Source organism: Heterodontus francisci, chromosome 35 (assembly GCF_036365525.1).
Source record: "Heterodontus francisci isolate sHetFra1 chromosome 35, sHetFra1.hap1, whole genome shotgun sequence".
Taxonomy (NCBI): Eukaryota; Metazoa; Chordata; class Chondrichthyes; order Heterodontiformes; family Heterodontidae; genus Heterodontus; species Heterodontus francisci.
In genome coordinates this window covers 29,387,541-29,402,743 of record NC_090405.1, presented here as the reverse complement: position 1 = coordinate 29,402,743, position 15,203 = coordinate 29,387,541, and the positions used below count along the sequence as shown (strand labels likewise).

Below are 15,203 nucleotides of genomic sequence, written 5' to 3'. Positions count from 1 at the left end.
TCCACATGAGTCTCCTCCTACCCCTCTTCATCTCACCCGATCAGCATAATCTATTCCTTTCTCCCTAGTGTTTATCTAGCTTCCCCTTCAATGTATACGAACATACGAATTAGGAGCAGGAGTAGGCCTGCTCTGCTATTCAATAAGTTCATGGCTGAACTGATGACTCCACATTTCCACCTACCCCCGATAACCTTCCACCCCTTTGCTTATCAAAAATCTATCTACCTCTGCCTTAAAAATATTCAAAGACTCTGCTTCCACCGCCTTTTGAGGAAGAGAATTTCAAAGACTCACGGCCCTCGGAGAAACAAATTCTCCTCATCTCTGTCTTAAATGGGCGACCTCTTATTTTTAACCAGTGACCCCTAGTTCTAGATTCTCCCACAAGGGGAAACGTCCTTTCCACATCCACCCTGTCAAGATCCCTCAGGATCTTATATGTTTCAATCAAGTCGCCTCTTACTCTTCTAAATTCCAGCGGATACAAGCCTAGCCTGTCCAATCTTTCCTCATAAGACAGTTAACCTCAATTACTCTGTGGTAGTCAGTTCCACCTTTCCACCCCTCTATGGGTAAAGAAGTTTCTCCTGGATTCCTTATTGGGTTTAACAGTGGCTAACTTCTAGTTAATTTGTAGAGTAAGGTAGCATAGTGGTTATGTTACTGGACTAGTAATCCAGAGGCCTGGACTAATGAATCAGAGGCATGACCATGGATGGCAGTTGGGGAATTTAAGTTCAGTTAATTAGATAAATCTGAAATAAGTTGCTAGTCTCAGTAATGGTGACCATGAAACTACCAGATTGTCAATATAAAAAAAAATCCCATTTGGTTCACTAACGTCTGATAGGAAAGGAAATCCTGAATTGGCCTGACCTATACATGACTTCAGACCCAAGGCATTGTGGTTGACTCTTAACTTCCCTTTGAAATGGCTCAGCGAGCCACTCAGTTGTATTTAAGAAGGCAGCTCACCACCACCTTTTCAAGGGCAATTAGGGATGGGCAGTAAATGCTGGGCCCACATCCTGTGAATGAATTTTTTAAAAAATTGACCCCTAATTTTGGACTCACTAAGTAGAAATACCAACCCTTCATAACCTTGAAAACTTGTATTAGGTCACCTGTTAATCTTTTCTGGATAAAGAAGCTCCAGCCTGTTAGGTCTTTGCGCGGTTAAACTGTTTCAGTGGTATTGGTTGAGGGATTAAATATTGGACAGGACACTGTGGAGAACTCCCCTGCTCAAGATATTCAAGTGGCAAAGGGCCACACTCCAATGCAACTGAAGTAACTGTGTCAGGTGGTTGTTTGCAAATGAAAAGATTGCCTGAACCCCTTTTCATGAAGTCAGCGCACTTTCTAGTTGTATAAATTCTTCCTAGTAACGGTACCTGTTTTCCTCCTGTTAAATATAGGCCCCCTATTTCTTTGAGCACCAGAGAAGTATCAGCACATATGAAAGCAGTGACTTCAAACTTGATACTGACTTTAGTGAACTGGAGACATTTGGATCAATTTCCTCAGGTTTGGCAAACCAAAAAAGTGGCACTGCTTGTAAACGTGCCTCGATGACCAGTACTCCACTACCTACTCCTGTAACAGTGGACGATAAGAACAAGAATGCTGCTGAGGAGAAATCAGATGCCCTGGAGATAACCCAAAAAATAATGCAGGAGAAGCGGCGTTACTTCGTGCAGTCCCAACTCAGCCTTAGTGAAGAATCAAACACAGTGGAATTTGTTGATTGTGAGGAGAAGTACAAATCAGACCAGCAGAAGACTGACGCTAAGAAAGAAAAAAGTGAAGGAGGTAGTGATACATTGCCGGGCACAGATTCAGATGAAGTGGCCTTATTTAAGGGGCTGGAATCTGAAAAGGATGGTAGCTTTTCTGACAGTGATTCTGATGGTGAGCGACTGGTCATTGATACAAGTTATATGGAAAGTCATGTGAAAACTGTTCCATGTGATTCGATATCCACTCCAGAGAAGCTGGGTTTTCAGGGTCCCAAAGCAATCATTCCGGATACTCCCCGATCACCATCTCCTGATCAAGATGCACCCAGCCGCAAAATACAGAAGACCACTGGCCCAATGCGAAAAAGAAAGGCATCTAAACCCCTCTCGAAGGAGTTTGATCCAGTTGGGGAGATTATGAGAATGCAGTGTAAACTGTTAAAACCGAGTCCCAAACGTCTGGTGGATCAACCACAAATAACCCAAGAACCAAACTCCCTGCACGTAAACCCAGCTTATAGCCAACTATCACCCGATAGAAATCCTACCACCATCCATGGTTCTGCTGCGTTCGGGAATGTACCTGGCTCTTCGTACAAGGCAGTCCCGCACATGAGGACACGTAAGAATGGCAATATGTTTATGTTTAAACTATTTCTTGGCATCTACCTTAAAGTATTGCATATAATGTAGCATTGAGGAGGAAGATTCCCATGTCGTCATTGATGCTATATGGTATATTCCAGAAGCCAGTTGATGAAGGATAATACTGGAGCCAATCTTTACTCAGTCTTATATTTATTTACGGAGTGAAATATTACAAGCATATACCTCCTAACTCAACCACACAGTGGCGCAGTGGTTAGCACTGCAGCCTCGCAGCTCCAGCGACCCGGGTTCAATTCTGGGTACTGCCTGTGTGGAGTTTGCAAGTTCTCCCTGTGTCTGCGTGGGTTTTCTCCGGGTGCTCCGGTTTCCTCCCACAAGCCAAAAGACTTGCAGGTTGGTAGGTAAATTGGCCATTATAAATTGCCCCTAGTATAGGTAGGTGTTAGGGAAATATAGGGACAGGTGGGGATGTGGTAGGAATATGGGATTAGTGTAGAATTAGTATAAATGGGTGGTTGATGTTCGGCACAGACTCGGTGGGCCGAAGGGCCTGTTTCAGTGCTGTATCTCTAAACTAAACACTGTTTCAGTAAGTGCCTCTCTATATGGGCTCAAATAAAACCCCAATTAATGCCCTCCAACTGCATATAATTAAACACGATTGATATGCAATTAACAGATTCCCTTTTTTCTCTTAAATTTATTTCAAAACAAATCAAAAAAAATTCCATATTCTGTACAAAGCATTACATTGTGGGATGCCCCTCCTTCTAGGACCCTGAACAATTTCTTCATACAAACATTTCTTTTTGTAAAATAGACAGTTGATGACTTGCCACCCCAGATTTACTTTTCGAGATTTCCTTTCTCTCCAGCATTTGTTTCAAGCTAGCAGGTCAATCCATAACCTTTTCTCACACTCACATATTGTAGAGTGTACGTTATCACCCAAGAAACAATTATCTACATGACATTCAATGGGTAAGCTATCTTCAGTATGCCTTTGTATGGAATCTCACTTCAAGTATTTGACAAATGGAATCCCAGATTTACCACCTCCAAAAGAGCCAGTGTTTTGTCAGCTAAAGTACTTTTAACAACCCCCTTTATTTTGGTGGCTTCTCGAGCTCAAGGACATTTCCCATTTTCACCCATCAGAAATATTATGAAACCAGCTGCACTTGAATACCCATCTAGGAGATTAACACATGAAGCATCACTAAAAATGATTAGTTTAATGTTTGGGTCACCTAAGGATGAGAACTTAAATGCACATTTCTCCAGCTTTAATTTTTTTAATGTTTTATTTGCTCTTAAAACATTCTTGACTTTAGACTGTTTCATCCGTAGTACCTAAATTCAACATCAAAACTAGCATCTGGTGTAGTCTCTGAGTGCGCAACCAGCTCAACTGACCAATCAAGCTTCACAATTGCTCTTTCTCTTCTGTAGACATAACATCATCTTTCTGTGATGACCTTGCACAATTAACTGGGATAGGAGTAATACTCTCTAAACAGGATTGTTGACTTAAAGTTATTCCTGACCTACTCTGCTTAATGTCTAAACCAATATATTTCAAAGCCCCACAAGCCTGGCTCCCAATCTTAAATGCTACTCGAATCTGACTATTAACACATTTCTCAAATTCCGCAGTACCACCCCATAAGAAATCATCAACGTGCATCATGACGATGCATGAAAGTTTCCCTTTGATATCAATAAAACATTGCAGGATTTGCTTTTCGTTGAACACCACTTATTTTCAGCAAAACAGATCTCATTGAAAAAAATACCACACCTGGAAATAGTATCTGAATTACCCAGTCGCTCTTCAAAACTCCAAACAACTAGCCCCGTAAGTCCCATCTGCAAAGACTTTTTCAGTACAGCTCTACCTATGTGACAAAACTGATTGCCCCTTATCTGGTACCCAGTATAACCTCCAAACACACTCCTTTTGTTTTGCCTTTCTTCTTGGTTTATCCTCAAGTTTTTTGGCAACCACCAAAACTTCATGGTCATGAGGACTTCTGCTTCGTGTTCTGGTCGGAGACTGTTCTGTAGCCCTCATTTCATTGTCTAATCTATTCAAGCTACCGCCTGTACTTGCACTTTGATGTCTGTCGGGCCTACTACTGTGAGAGCTTCCTCTTGCACTATCAGAGGCTCTTTCTCCAGTACGTGATTTGTTTTCTGCAGCAAGAGTCGCTTTCAAACCCACTATCAGTACTTGCACTGCACTTTCTTACTCTCCACTCTTTCACCCCATTCTGACAGTCCATGGACTTCATTTCTTGGCCATCATCCTGAACGGTCAGCCAATATTTAAACTTGCCATTTCCTGCACATCCCACAGTTGTCGCATCCCTCCGTTCACTAGACTTCTCTGGAATGTATGTCACCCGAGTACCCACTCTGGGTAATTGGCCTTTGGATGTTACAGCTCATGTGTCATGCATCATGGATGTGTCTTGATCACTCAGGTTGCCACTATCCAGCCCTTCATCTACCGTATTCTATTCCTTCGGGCCTTCACCACAAAACACATGAGCATTTGAGGTACAAGGTGCCTCATTTCCTTCTATCAGCTGCTCAGTTTAAGAGTTTGTAATTAATCCCAATTAATGGTGAGGAATGAACCTTAACAGTCTGACTGTCATGTTTGATGATTATTGTCTTAACATCACAACCTATTACCTAAATTCTGTCTCCAATAGTCTTATATAATGCCTCAGTTCCCTCTGAAATTTCTCCAAGATCTCCACCTTGATGAAAGCCCATCTTCCTGCATGTAAAGCATTCAAATATGCAGAAAAAAATTGAACTGATAGTAGTATCTTTGTTTTTATTCATTCATGGGGTGTGGGCATAGCTGTTTAGGCCAGCATTTATTGCCCATCCCTAATTGCCCTTGAGAAGGTGGTGGTGAGCTGCCTTCTTGAACCGCTGCAGTCCATGTTAGGTAGGTACACTCACAGTGCTGTTAGGAAGGGAGTTCCAGGATCTTGACCCAGCAACAGTGGAGGAACGGCGATATAGTTCCAAGTTAGGATGGTGTGTGGCTTGGAGGCGAACTTGCAGGTGCTGATGTTCCCATGCATTTGCTGCCCTTGACCTTCTAGTTGGTAGAGGTCGCGGGTTTGGAAGGTGCTGTCTAAGGAGCCTTGGTGCATTGCTGCAGTGCATCTTATAGATGGTACACACAGCTGCCACTGTGCGTCGGTGGTGGAGGGAGTGAATTCTGAAAGTTGTGGATGGGGTGCCAATCAAGCGGGCTGCTTTGTCCTGGATGGTGTTGAATTTATTGAGTGTTGTTGGAGCTGCAACCATCTAGGCAAGTGGAGAGTATTCCATCACACTCCTGACTTGTGCCTTGTAGATGGTGGACAGGCGTTGGAGAGTCAGGAGGAGAGTAACTCGCCGCAGGATTCCGAGCCTCTGACCTGCCCCTATAGCCATGGTATTTGTATGGCTACTCCAGTTCAGTTTCTGGTCAATGGTAACTCCTAGGATGTTGATGGTGGTGGATTCAGCGATGGTAATGCCATTGAATATCGAGGGGAAATGGTTAGATTCTCTGTTGTTGGAGATGGTCATTGCCTGGCACTTGTGTGGCGCGTATGTTACTTGCCACTTATCAGCCCAAGCCTGGATATTGTCCAGGTCTTTCTTGCTGCATTGCTACACGGACTGCTTCAGTTTCTGAGGAGTCACGAATGGTGCTAAACATTTCGCAATCATCAGCGAATATCCCCACTTCTGACCTTATGATTGAAGGAAGGTCATTGATGAAGCAGCTGAAGATGGTTGGGCCTAGGACACTACCCTGAGTAACTCATGCGCTGTCGTCCTGGAGCTGAGATAATTGACCTCCAACAATGACAACCATCTTCCTTTGTGCTAGATATGACTCCAACCAGCGGACAGTTTTCCCCCGATTCTCATTGACTTCAGTTTTCCGAGGGCTCCTTGATGCCATTCTCAGTCAAATGCTGCCTTGATGTCATAATCATACCTTCCAGACAATGTCCCAGACACTGCCATCACCATCCTGCGTATGTCCTGTCCCACTGGCAGGGCAGACCCAGCAGAGGTGATGTCACAGTGGTATACCGTCGGGAGGAAGTTGCCCTGGGAGTCCTGAACATCGACTCTGGACCCCATGAAGTCTCATGGCATCAGGTCAAACATGGTCAAGGAAACCTTCTGCTGATTACCACCTATCGCCCTCCCTCAGCTGATGAATCAGTACTCCTTCATGTTGATCTCCACATGGAGGAAGCACTGAGGGTGGCAAGGGTGCAGAATGTACTCTGGGTGGGAGATTTCAATGTTCAATCACCTTCTAGAGCAGGAGGACTACTGCACAGCACAGAAAACAGTTTGGGATTTCGCTCATTGACTAATTGACAAGGATTATACCCTCCAACTATCTGAAGCGAATTCTTTGCATGACCCACCCATGCCAGGGCAGTTGTCAACTTGCAGTCTGATTGGTTAGCTAAGATGTTATGCACCATTTCATCGATCACTGCCTGATTCCTTTCACAGAATCCGTTGTTGAAAGGACTGACAGCTGCGGTATTCATGCCCATGATCATGCTTTCACACACTTCTCTGAACTTGTCGTTGACTGATAATGGAGGGGAATTTGCCAAAGACTTTGCTGGTGCCCCATGTCTTGTCCCTATCCATTTCTCCATGACTTTGTCTATAATGACCCTTTTGTCCTTACTAAGTAATATTGTAGAAAGGCTAAATCTGGTCGGCAGGTCTATAAAATGTAGAATGAAAATATTTCTGTCTTTATCCCATACCTTTAGCCCCGTGGCAACTCCCTCATTAAAGGCATGTGCCAATAGGATGCTGCCGCGTCCTCTGGTACTTTTTACAGATATCACACTTCTCACTAATCTCTTCTATTATCCTCGTATACTCTTTATCAACCACAGCTGCATCCCTTATCAGCGTTTTTAACCTTTGACAAGATGGGTGAGCAAATTGTCTATGTAACTTTAAGACAATTTACGTTTTTTTCTCTCTTGCTTCTTATCATCTGATGCTATTAAGATTTCTCTAACACTCTAACAAGAAGCATCAGGTTTTGTTTAGGGGATACTGTAATGTCCTAACTGGGTAAAAGGATCCCCTTTCCAAAAATAATTGCCTTATGTTCGATATAAGGTTTCATTTGTGCCTAATACCCCATGTGATGTCAAGAAATGCTGGATGCAGCAAAGGCTATGGGCCCTGACAACATTCCTGCAATAGCACTGATGATTTGTGCTCTCGAAACCACATGCGCCCCTAGCCAAGCTGTTCCAGTACAGCTACAACATTGGTATCTACCTGACAATGTGAAAAATTGCCCAGGAATGTCCTGTCCCAAAAGGCAGGACAAATCCAATCCAGCCAATTACTGCCCCATCAGTCTACTCTCGATCATCAGCAAACTGATGGAAAGTATCCATGACAGTTGATTATTAAGTGTTAAGATCAAGGTGGGAAGAGTGCACAGTTTTTCGAGTTCCACTTCTCCACAGGTCACAACATATATTTAAATGTTTACCCATTTACTGATACAGTCAATCATATACTCTACTCTTTATTCCAGAATAAAATACACCAACCAGGTTTCTTTAATAAGCAAGAAAACTGTCAGTTTATTATAAAACAAGACTTAGCCAGTAAAAAAGCAAAGTATTAACACACAGATTGAAATATGAAAGTTCCCTTTTTAAATACCCCAGCACAAACGCACACTCAGACACACACTGGTTAAAGAGAAAAAATAAAGAAATTTTCTTTGTAGAGCTCTTTTACAAAAACAGACAGAAAAAAGAATATTTTGGCCAAATACTTGTTAATTCTTGAAGAAAACATCAGATATGTTGTGTCCAAAAATGACCACCTGTCTGGTGTCCGAGAACATGTAGATGGGTCACTGGGATCTTTCTGGAGCAGTTCTTTTCAGGTGGCTTTGAGGATTACTCCTGCAGGTTTTTCCAGCTTCTAAGGAGAAATGCGGCATCAGGGGTTATAGCTCTCGCACACACTTGATACATAGCGTTTCACAGAGACAAGAGGAAGGAGGCAAGCTGGGTGCTTCTCTCTTGGCAGGTTGATCTCCAGCTACTTCCAACAACAGTCCACACCCCCAACAGAACCAAAGCAAAATCACAGAAGCGAAACCCACTCCTGACCTTCATAAAACATAAGATGTCACATCTCACCCAAGTCACCAAGGTTTCTATAGTTTATTTATCTTAAGGCATATGATATCCAGTAAAGGTTGTTTACAAACACATCTCAAGTGTCCTTTCAGTGAGCCTGTAAAAATCATCCATGGAGACTTTTCAGTTTTCCCAACTAAACCAATGTGCATGATTCTAAAAATACGAATCCTCAAAAAAAAAAAAAATTTTTTAATGTAAGCGCTTTCATAAAACAAGCGGCACTTACACAGCAATAACCAGTTCAGACAGGGCCACTTGACTCCTTTGACCTCATTACAGCCTTGGTACAGACATGAACAAAAGAGCTGAATTCCAGAGGTGAGGTGAGAATGACTGCGCTTGATATCAAGGCAGCATTTCATTGAGTGTAGCATCAAGGAGTCCCTGCAAAAGTGGTCAGTGGAAATCGGGGGGGGAAAACGGTCGGAGTCATACCCAGCACAAAGGAAGATGGTTGTGGTTGTTGGAGGCCAAACATCTCAGCCCCAGGACATTGCTGCAGGAATTCTTCAGGGTAGTGTCCTAGGCCCAACGGTCTTCAGCTGCTTCATCAATGACTTTACCTCCATCATAAGGTCAAAAGTGGGGATGCTCGCTAATGAATGCACAATGTTTATTACCATTTGGGACGACTCAGATACTGAAGCAGTCGGTGTGCACGTGAAGCAGGACCCGGACAACATTCCAGGCTTGGGCTGATGAGTGGCAAGTAACTCACGCCACACCAGTGCCAGGCAATGACCATCTCCAATGAAGAGAATCTAGCCATCTCCCCTTGACATTCAATAGCATTGCCACCACTGAATCCCCCATCAACATCCATTGACCAGAAACCTAACTGGAGCAGGTCAGAAGTTGGGAATTCTGCAGTGAGTAACTCACCTCCTGATTCCCCAAAGCCTGTTCACCGTCTGCAGCTCAGGATAGAATACTCTCCACTTGCCTGGATGAGTGCAGCTCCGACAATGCTCAAGAAGCTTGACACCATCCAGGGCAAAGCAGCCCACTTGATCAGCACCACCTTAACCATTTACTCCCTCCACCACTGGCACAAAGTGGCAGCTGTGTCTACCATATGCAAGATGCACTGCAGGAACTTACCAAGCCTCGTTTGACAGCACCTTGCAAACCCACAACTTCTAGCGCCTAGAAGGACAAGGGCAGCAGATGCATGGGAACACCATCACCTGCAAGTTCCCCTGAAAGCCACACGCCATCCTGACGTGGAAGTATATCGCCGTTCCTTCACTGTTGCTGGGTCAAAATCCTGGAACTCCCTTCCTGACAGCACTGTAGGTGTACCTACCCCAAGGACTGCAGTGGTTCAAGGAGGCTGCTCACCACGACCTCCTCAAGGGGAATTAGGGATAGGCAACAAACGTTGGCCTTGCCAGCGATGCTGATATGAAAGAATAAAGAAGTATCTCACTGGAGAGTACACCAGTACTGACAAAGTGGCTTGCGCCATCTATTTTACATAGACCTCAAGGTGTTGTCATCATCAAACCAAAAGAAAACAGTAGTTTTATACTCCATAAGCTCGAGCCGATTCTCACTATTGAGTGAATCTAGATAACATTTTAACCAACCAATCTGTTCCACATACTGCAGAAGTGCAAGCACTATCTAGCACAGCACAATTGAATGAGTCTGCGACTGTTCTTAAGCACAGGAATAAAATTCCTTGTGACCAGTACAATTTGTTCGGATTCATCATGATTTTCACCTGCTTCAGAATCCTGTCATGTGTCATTTTGAGGACACTGCCTCTCTCCTTTGGACAGTTCATCGCATAATGATACTTTGAGTCACATCTGAAGCACCTATTAACTGTTTCTCAGTTCCTGGGATTCATTCGCCGAACATTACTGTTCCAATTCTGTCTGCTGTAATAGCCAGATCTGGTAAAGCTGCTTCATCCTCATTCCGCTTGACTATAACTCTTCCATTGTAATTATGCCTTTGTCCAGTGTCCAGTATCAAAATACAGCAATCATTGCGTCCTCTATTCTTTGTGTCACCGCAGAATGCCCCATTTGTTTCACCAAGGCTGTACAAAATGACAGTGTTCCCAGGAATTCTTTCCAAGGCAGTAGACTTCTGGTCCAACAGCAAGTCTCTTTTAGAGAACTTAACACAGTTAGAAACAGAAGTCTCTTCATATGTGACACCTTAGCACAATACAGCAATTTAAATGCTAGCACTATACCAGGGATCTTTAAATTGAATGTCCTCAGTTTACTGTACTGTCCATGATATATTCCTCTATTGAATCACCATCCGTTTTCTGAAATCTGTCAAAGTCTAATGATACCTCATAGGCATTTAATAGGTCATCGTCCTTGTAAATTTCATCCAAGAACGCGAATAGAAGATCCAAACCTTCATCAGTATCCAGTTCACAAAATATTTTATTTCTGGTTTTACTTCTTGTTGGAAGCGCCAATTTCAAGGCCATACCTTGTTTCCTCTTTGATAGAGTCGTAACCCGTATCCACAAATTCACTTCATTATTCCACTGGTCATATGGTTCAGACTCTGAGAACATCAGAGGATAATTATCAATAAAAACAGAAGGTGCTGGAAATACTCAACAGGTCAGGCAGCATCTGTGGAGAGAGAAGCTGAGTTAACGTTTCAGGTCTGTGCCCTTTCATCAGAACTGGCAACGGTTAGAAAAGAATATGGTTTTAAGCAAATGAGGGGGTTGGGGTTTGGTGGGGAAGAGAACAAAAGAGAAGGTGTGTGATAGGGCAGAGGGCAGGAGAGATTAAATAACAACGCTGTCCTGGGACAAAGGCAAAGAGCGTATTAATGCCTGTGGTGAAAGACAAGGCATTAGTCCAGAGAGAGTGTTAATGGCAGAATAATGAGCAGCTCCGTCCACGTGACGAAACAGGCACATGGTTTTAAAAAAACAAAATAAAAAATATTAAAAAAGGCCAGTCATGCAGTGAAATTGTTGAACTCAGGTGGAGTCCGCGAGACTGTAGAGTGCCTAATTGAAAGATCAGGTGCTCCTTCTTGAGCTTGTGTTAATGTTCACTGGAACACTGCAGCAGGCCAAGGACAGAAATGTGGGCATGAGAGCAGGGGGGTGAGGTGTTGAAATGGCAAGCAACCGGAAGCTCGGGCATGCTTTCAGACTGAGCGGAGGTTTTCCACATAGCGGTCTCCCCAATGTAGAGGCGACCGCATTGTGAGCAGCGAGTACAGTATACTAAATTGAAGGCAGTACAAGTCAATCGCTGCTTTACCTGGAAGGACTGTTTGGGGCCTTGGATGGTGAGGAGAGAGGGAGGTGAAAGGGCAGGTATTACACCTCCTGCGATTGCATGGGAAGGTGCTGTGGGTAGGGGAAGAGGTGTCAGGCATGATGGAGTGGAGCAGGCTGTCGCAGAGAGAATGATCCCTTTGGAATGCTGACATGGGAGGGGAAGGGAAGATGTGTTTGGTGGTGGCATCACACTGGAGCTGGTTGAAATGGCGGAGGATGATCCCTGGCAATTTACACTTGCTTTTAGCCAGTTCTCTCAATGGCTATGAGGATTGTCGTCTTCTGTCTGAATTTATTTTTCTTAGTTTCCAACCTTCACCTTTCGGCAACCATTCCCTGTTACCATGTTATATTCTAGAAAGCCAGTTGGTGAAGGATGATACTGGAGAGAATCTTTACTCAGTCTAATATATATCTGCAGAGTGAAGCATTGTAAGCATATACCTCCTAACCCGACCTCCACACACTTTCAATAAGTGTCTCTTTATACGTGCTCAAGTACGACCCCCAATTCATGCCCTCCACCTGCGTATAAACACAGAATTGTTACAGCGCAGAAGGAGGCCATTCGGCCCATCATGTTCGCAGTGGCTCTCCGAAAGAGCAATTCACTTAGTGCCATTCCCCCGCCTTCTCCCCATAACCCTGCACATTCTTTCTTTTCAGATAACAGTTTAATTCCCTTTTGAATGATTGATTCAATTGAACCTGCCTCCACCACGCTGTCAGGCAGCGCATTCCAAATGTTAACCACTTGCTGCGTGAAAAAAAGTTTCCATATGTCTGCTCCTGCACCCCTTTTTGAATTGTACCCTTTATTTTATATTGTCTCTCCATGTTCTTCTTAAAAAAATGAATCACTTCACATTTCTCTGCATTGAACTTCATCTGCCACCTATCTGCCCATTCCACCAACTTCTCTATGTCCTTTTGCAGTTCTACTCTATCCTGCTGACAGTTCCCAATGCTTTTATATACAATTAAAACTCTATATATGTGTAAGCAAAGTGCACGTGGTGCTGCTTTCTAAGAACAGGTAAAGTAACCTGTGTAAAACCCTCTGTAGAGATCTTGTGAGGTTGTACATGGGGAGTCGAGAGCCTGGAGGTGAATTGGGGTTACAGGGCAGGAAAATGGGATGTGAAATATTCAATCCATATGTTAAAGTTATACATTCTGTCATTTTTATCTATTTCCATTTCCGACCTCAGCTGTACTGTGTTGGTGAGATCTGGGGTAGGTTAAGGTAAGATAGAGTTCAGGGGCGGTATGAATTGTTAGAGGGTGAGTCGGGTGTAGGTAAGGTTAGGTGCCAAGTAGAAATATAGGTGAGGGGAGATTGAGCCACTTCTGTGTGCCTCTGGGTTACCTGTTTGAAGCAGTGCTGCCAGGGGCCTGGTAGAAGACCATTGCCTGCCGACACACTCGGTGATTCCATGTGCTCACGTAGATGAAGAGCAGGATGCAAAAGGCACCGCGTTAATTTGATTTGGGTGAAGGTTTACTCTTGAAGTTTTCAGTGGAGTTCATTTGGCGTATTCTTCTAGCTTTCACTTCTAGCTTGGGGTTGGCTGGTTATTAAGAAACTGAAGCACTTATTTACGCCTACACTGTCTAATTATAATATCAGAAAAATCAACTGAGAGCACCACATACTGCTGTCTCTCAGTCCCCTCTCTTTCAAGGGGATATCTGTACTGTGACTGCTGCCTCTCAGTCCTGTATCTCTTCGAAAGATATCTGTACACTGACTGGTGTCTCTTAGTCCCTCTCTGTCAGGGAGATATCTTTATATTGACTGCTGCCTCTCAGTCCCTTCTCCCTTAGGGAGATATCTGTACTCCTACTGCTTGCTGTCTCTCGGTCCCTCTCTCTCGGGGAGCTATCAGTATACTGATTGGTGTGTCTCAGTCCCCTATCTAACTGTGTCATTACAAATATAAATGAAACTGATGAGTATTTTAATATGTATCATGGTTTTTGCCCTGTTTAGATCTCCTCTCGGAGGAGCTGCTGAACTGTAATGAAGCTGAGTCTGATTACACGGCTCCTCCAACTGGAAACGTCACCTACAAACTCTTCAGCTTGTCTGACCTCCTCTTACTTGTACGTGGCCACGTTCACAAAGCACAGATCAGACCACGCTCGAACAAAGGGGTGACAAAGAAGGTGAGTGCTTCACTTCCCAACATTGCATTCTCAGGGTTCATTTATACAAAACAGTCGGTGCCCTGCCGCCCTCCTGTGCGGTCGGTGCCCTGCCATTTTTTTTCATTTCCAAAATATACTTTATTCATAAAAATCTGTGAAAAATACATTGCCAAACAGTTTCAGACAGCACCAAGTCAAAAATACAAACAGTGGAAAGGCGGTCTGTTTGCTTCATTACGAACATGAGTTGTCTCACAACCCTTCCATTTCATTTGTCATGCCATTAACATTTTTACATCTTACAGCAAATGAAAATTTTCCGATACAGTTCGAGGGGTTTCCCATGGATCAGCTTGATGGGGGGACCTTACACTGTGGTCTTTCCCCATTGAGCCTTTGCTGCGGCTGCCCCAAGCTTTAGTGCATCCCTCAGCGCGTAGTCCTGGACCTTGGAATGTGCCAGTCTGCAACATTCAGTCGTGGAAAGCTCTTTGCGCTGGAAGACCAGCAAGTTTTGGGCAGACCAAAGAGCGTCTTTCACCGAATTGATAGTCCTCCAGCAACAGTTGATGTTTGTCTTGGAGTGCGTCCCTGGGAACAGCCCGTAGAGCACAGACTCCTGTGTTACAGAGCTGCTTGGGATGAACCTCGACAAAAACCACTGCATCTCTTTCCACACCTACTTTGCAAAGACACATTCCAGGAGGAGGTGGGCAACAGTCTCTTCCCCACCACAGCCACCGCGGGGGCATTGCGCGGAGGGGGCGAGACTTCGGGCATGCAGGAAGGATCTGACTGGGAGGGCCCTTCTCACCACCAGCCAAGCTACATCTTGGTGCTTGTTTGAAAGTTCTGGTGATGAGGCATTCCGCCAAATGACTTTGGCGGTCTGCTCGGGGAACCATCCGACAGGATCCGCCGTCTCCTTTTCCCGTAGGGCCTTGAGGATATTCTGTGCAGACCACTGCCTGATGGACCGGTGGTCAAAGGTGTTTTCCCGCAGAAACTGCTCCACGAAGGATAGGTGGTACGGCACGGTCCAACTGCATGGAGCGTTCCACGGCAATGTGACCAGGCCCATCCTTCGCAACACTGGGGACAGGTAGTGACACTTGGAGTTTGCGTACTGGAGGTCTACACAAAGCTTGATGCAGCCGCACACGAAGGTGGTCATCAGGATGAGGG

The 15,203-nt window shown here is 44.3% G+C and overlaps 1 protein-coding gene across 1 annotated transcript in view; it reads left to right on the top strand.

Annotated features, from left to right (window-relative positions):
* ice2 (interactor of little elongator complex ELL subunit 2) overlaps positions 1 to 15,203 on the top strand; it is a 108,464-nt gene that overhangs the window by 24,685 nt on the left and 68,576 nt on the right. The window contains exons 8-9 of the mRNA XM_068015183.1: positions 1,422 to 2,364; positions 13,861 to 14,036. Of these exons, the coding sequence (XP_067871284.1) occupies positions 1,422 to 2,364; positions 13,861 to 14,036 (1,119 nt within the window). The remainder of the gene's footprint in view (positions 1 to 1,421; positions 2,365 to 13,860; positions 14,037 to 15,203) is intronic.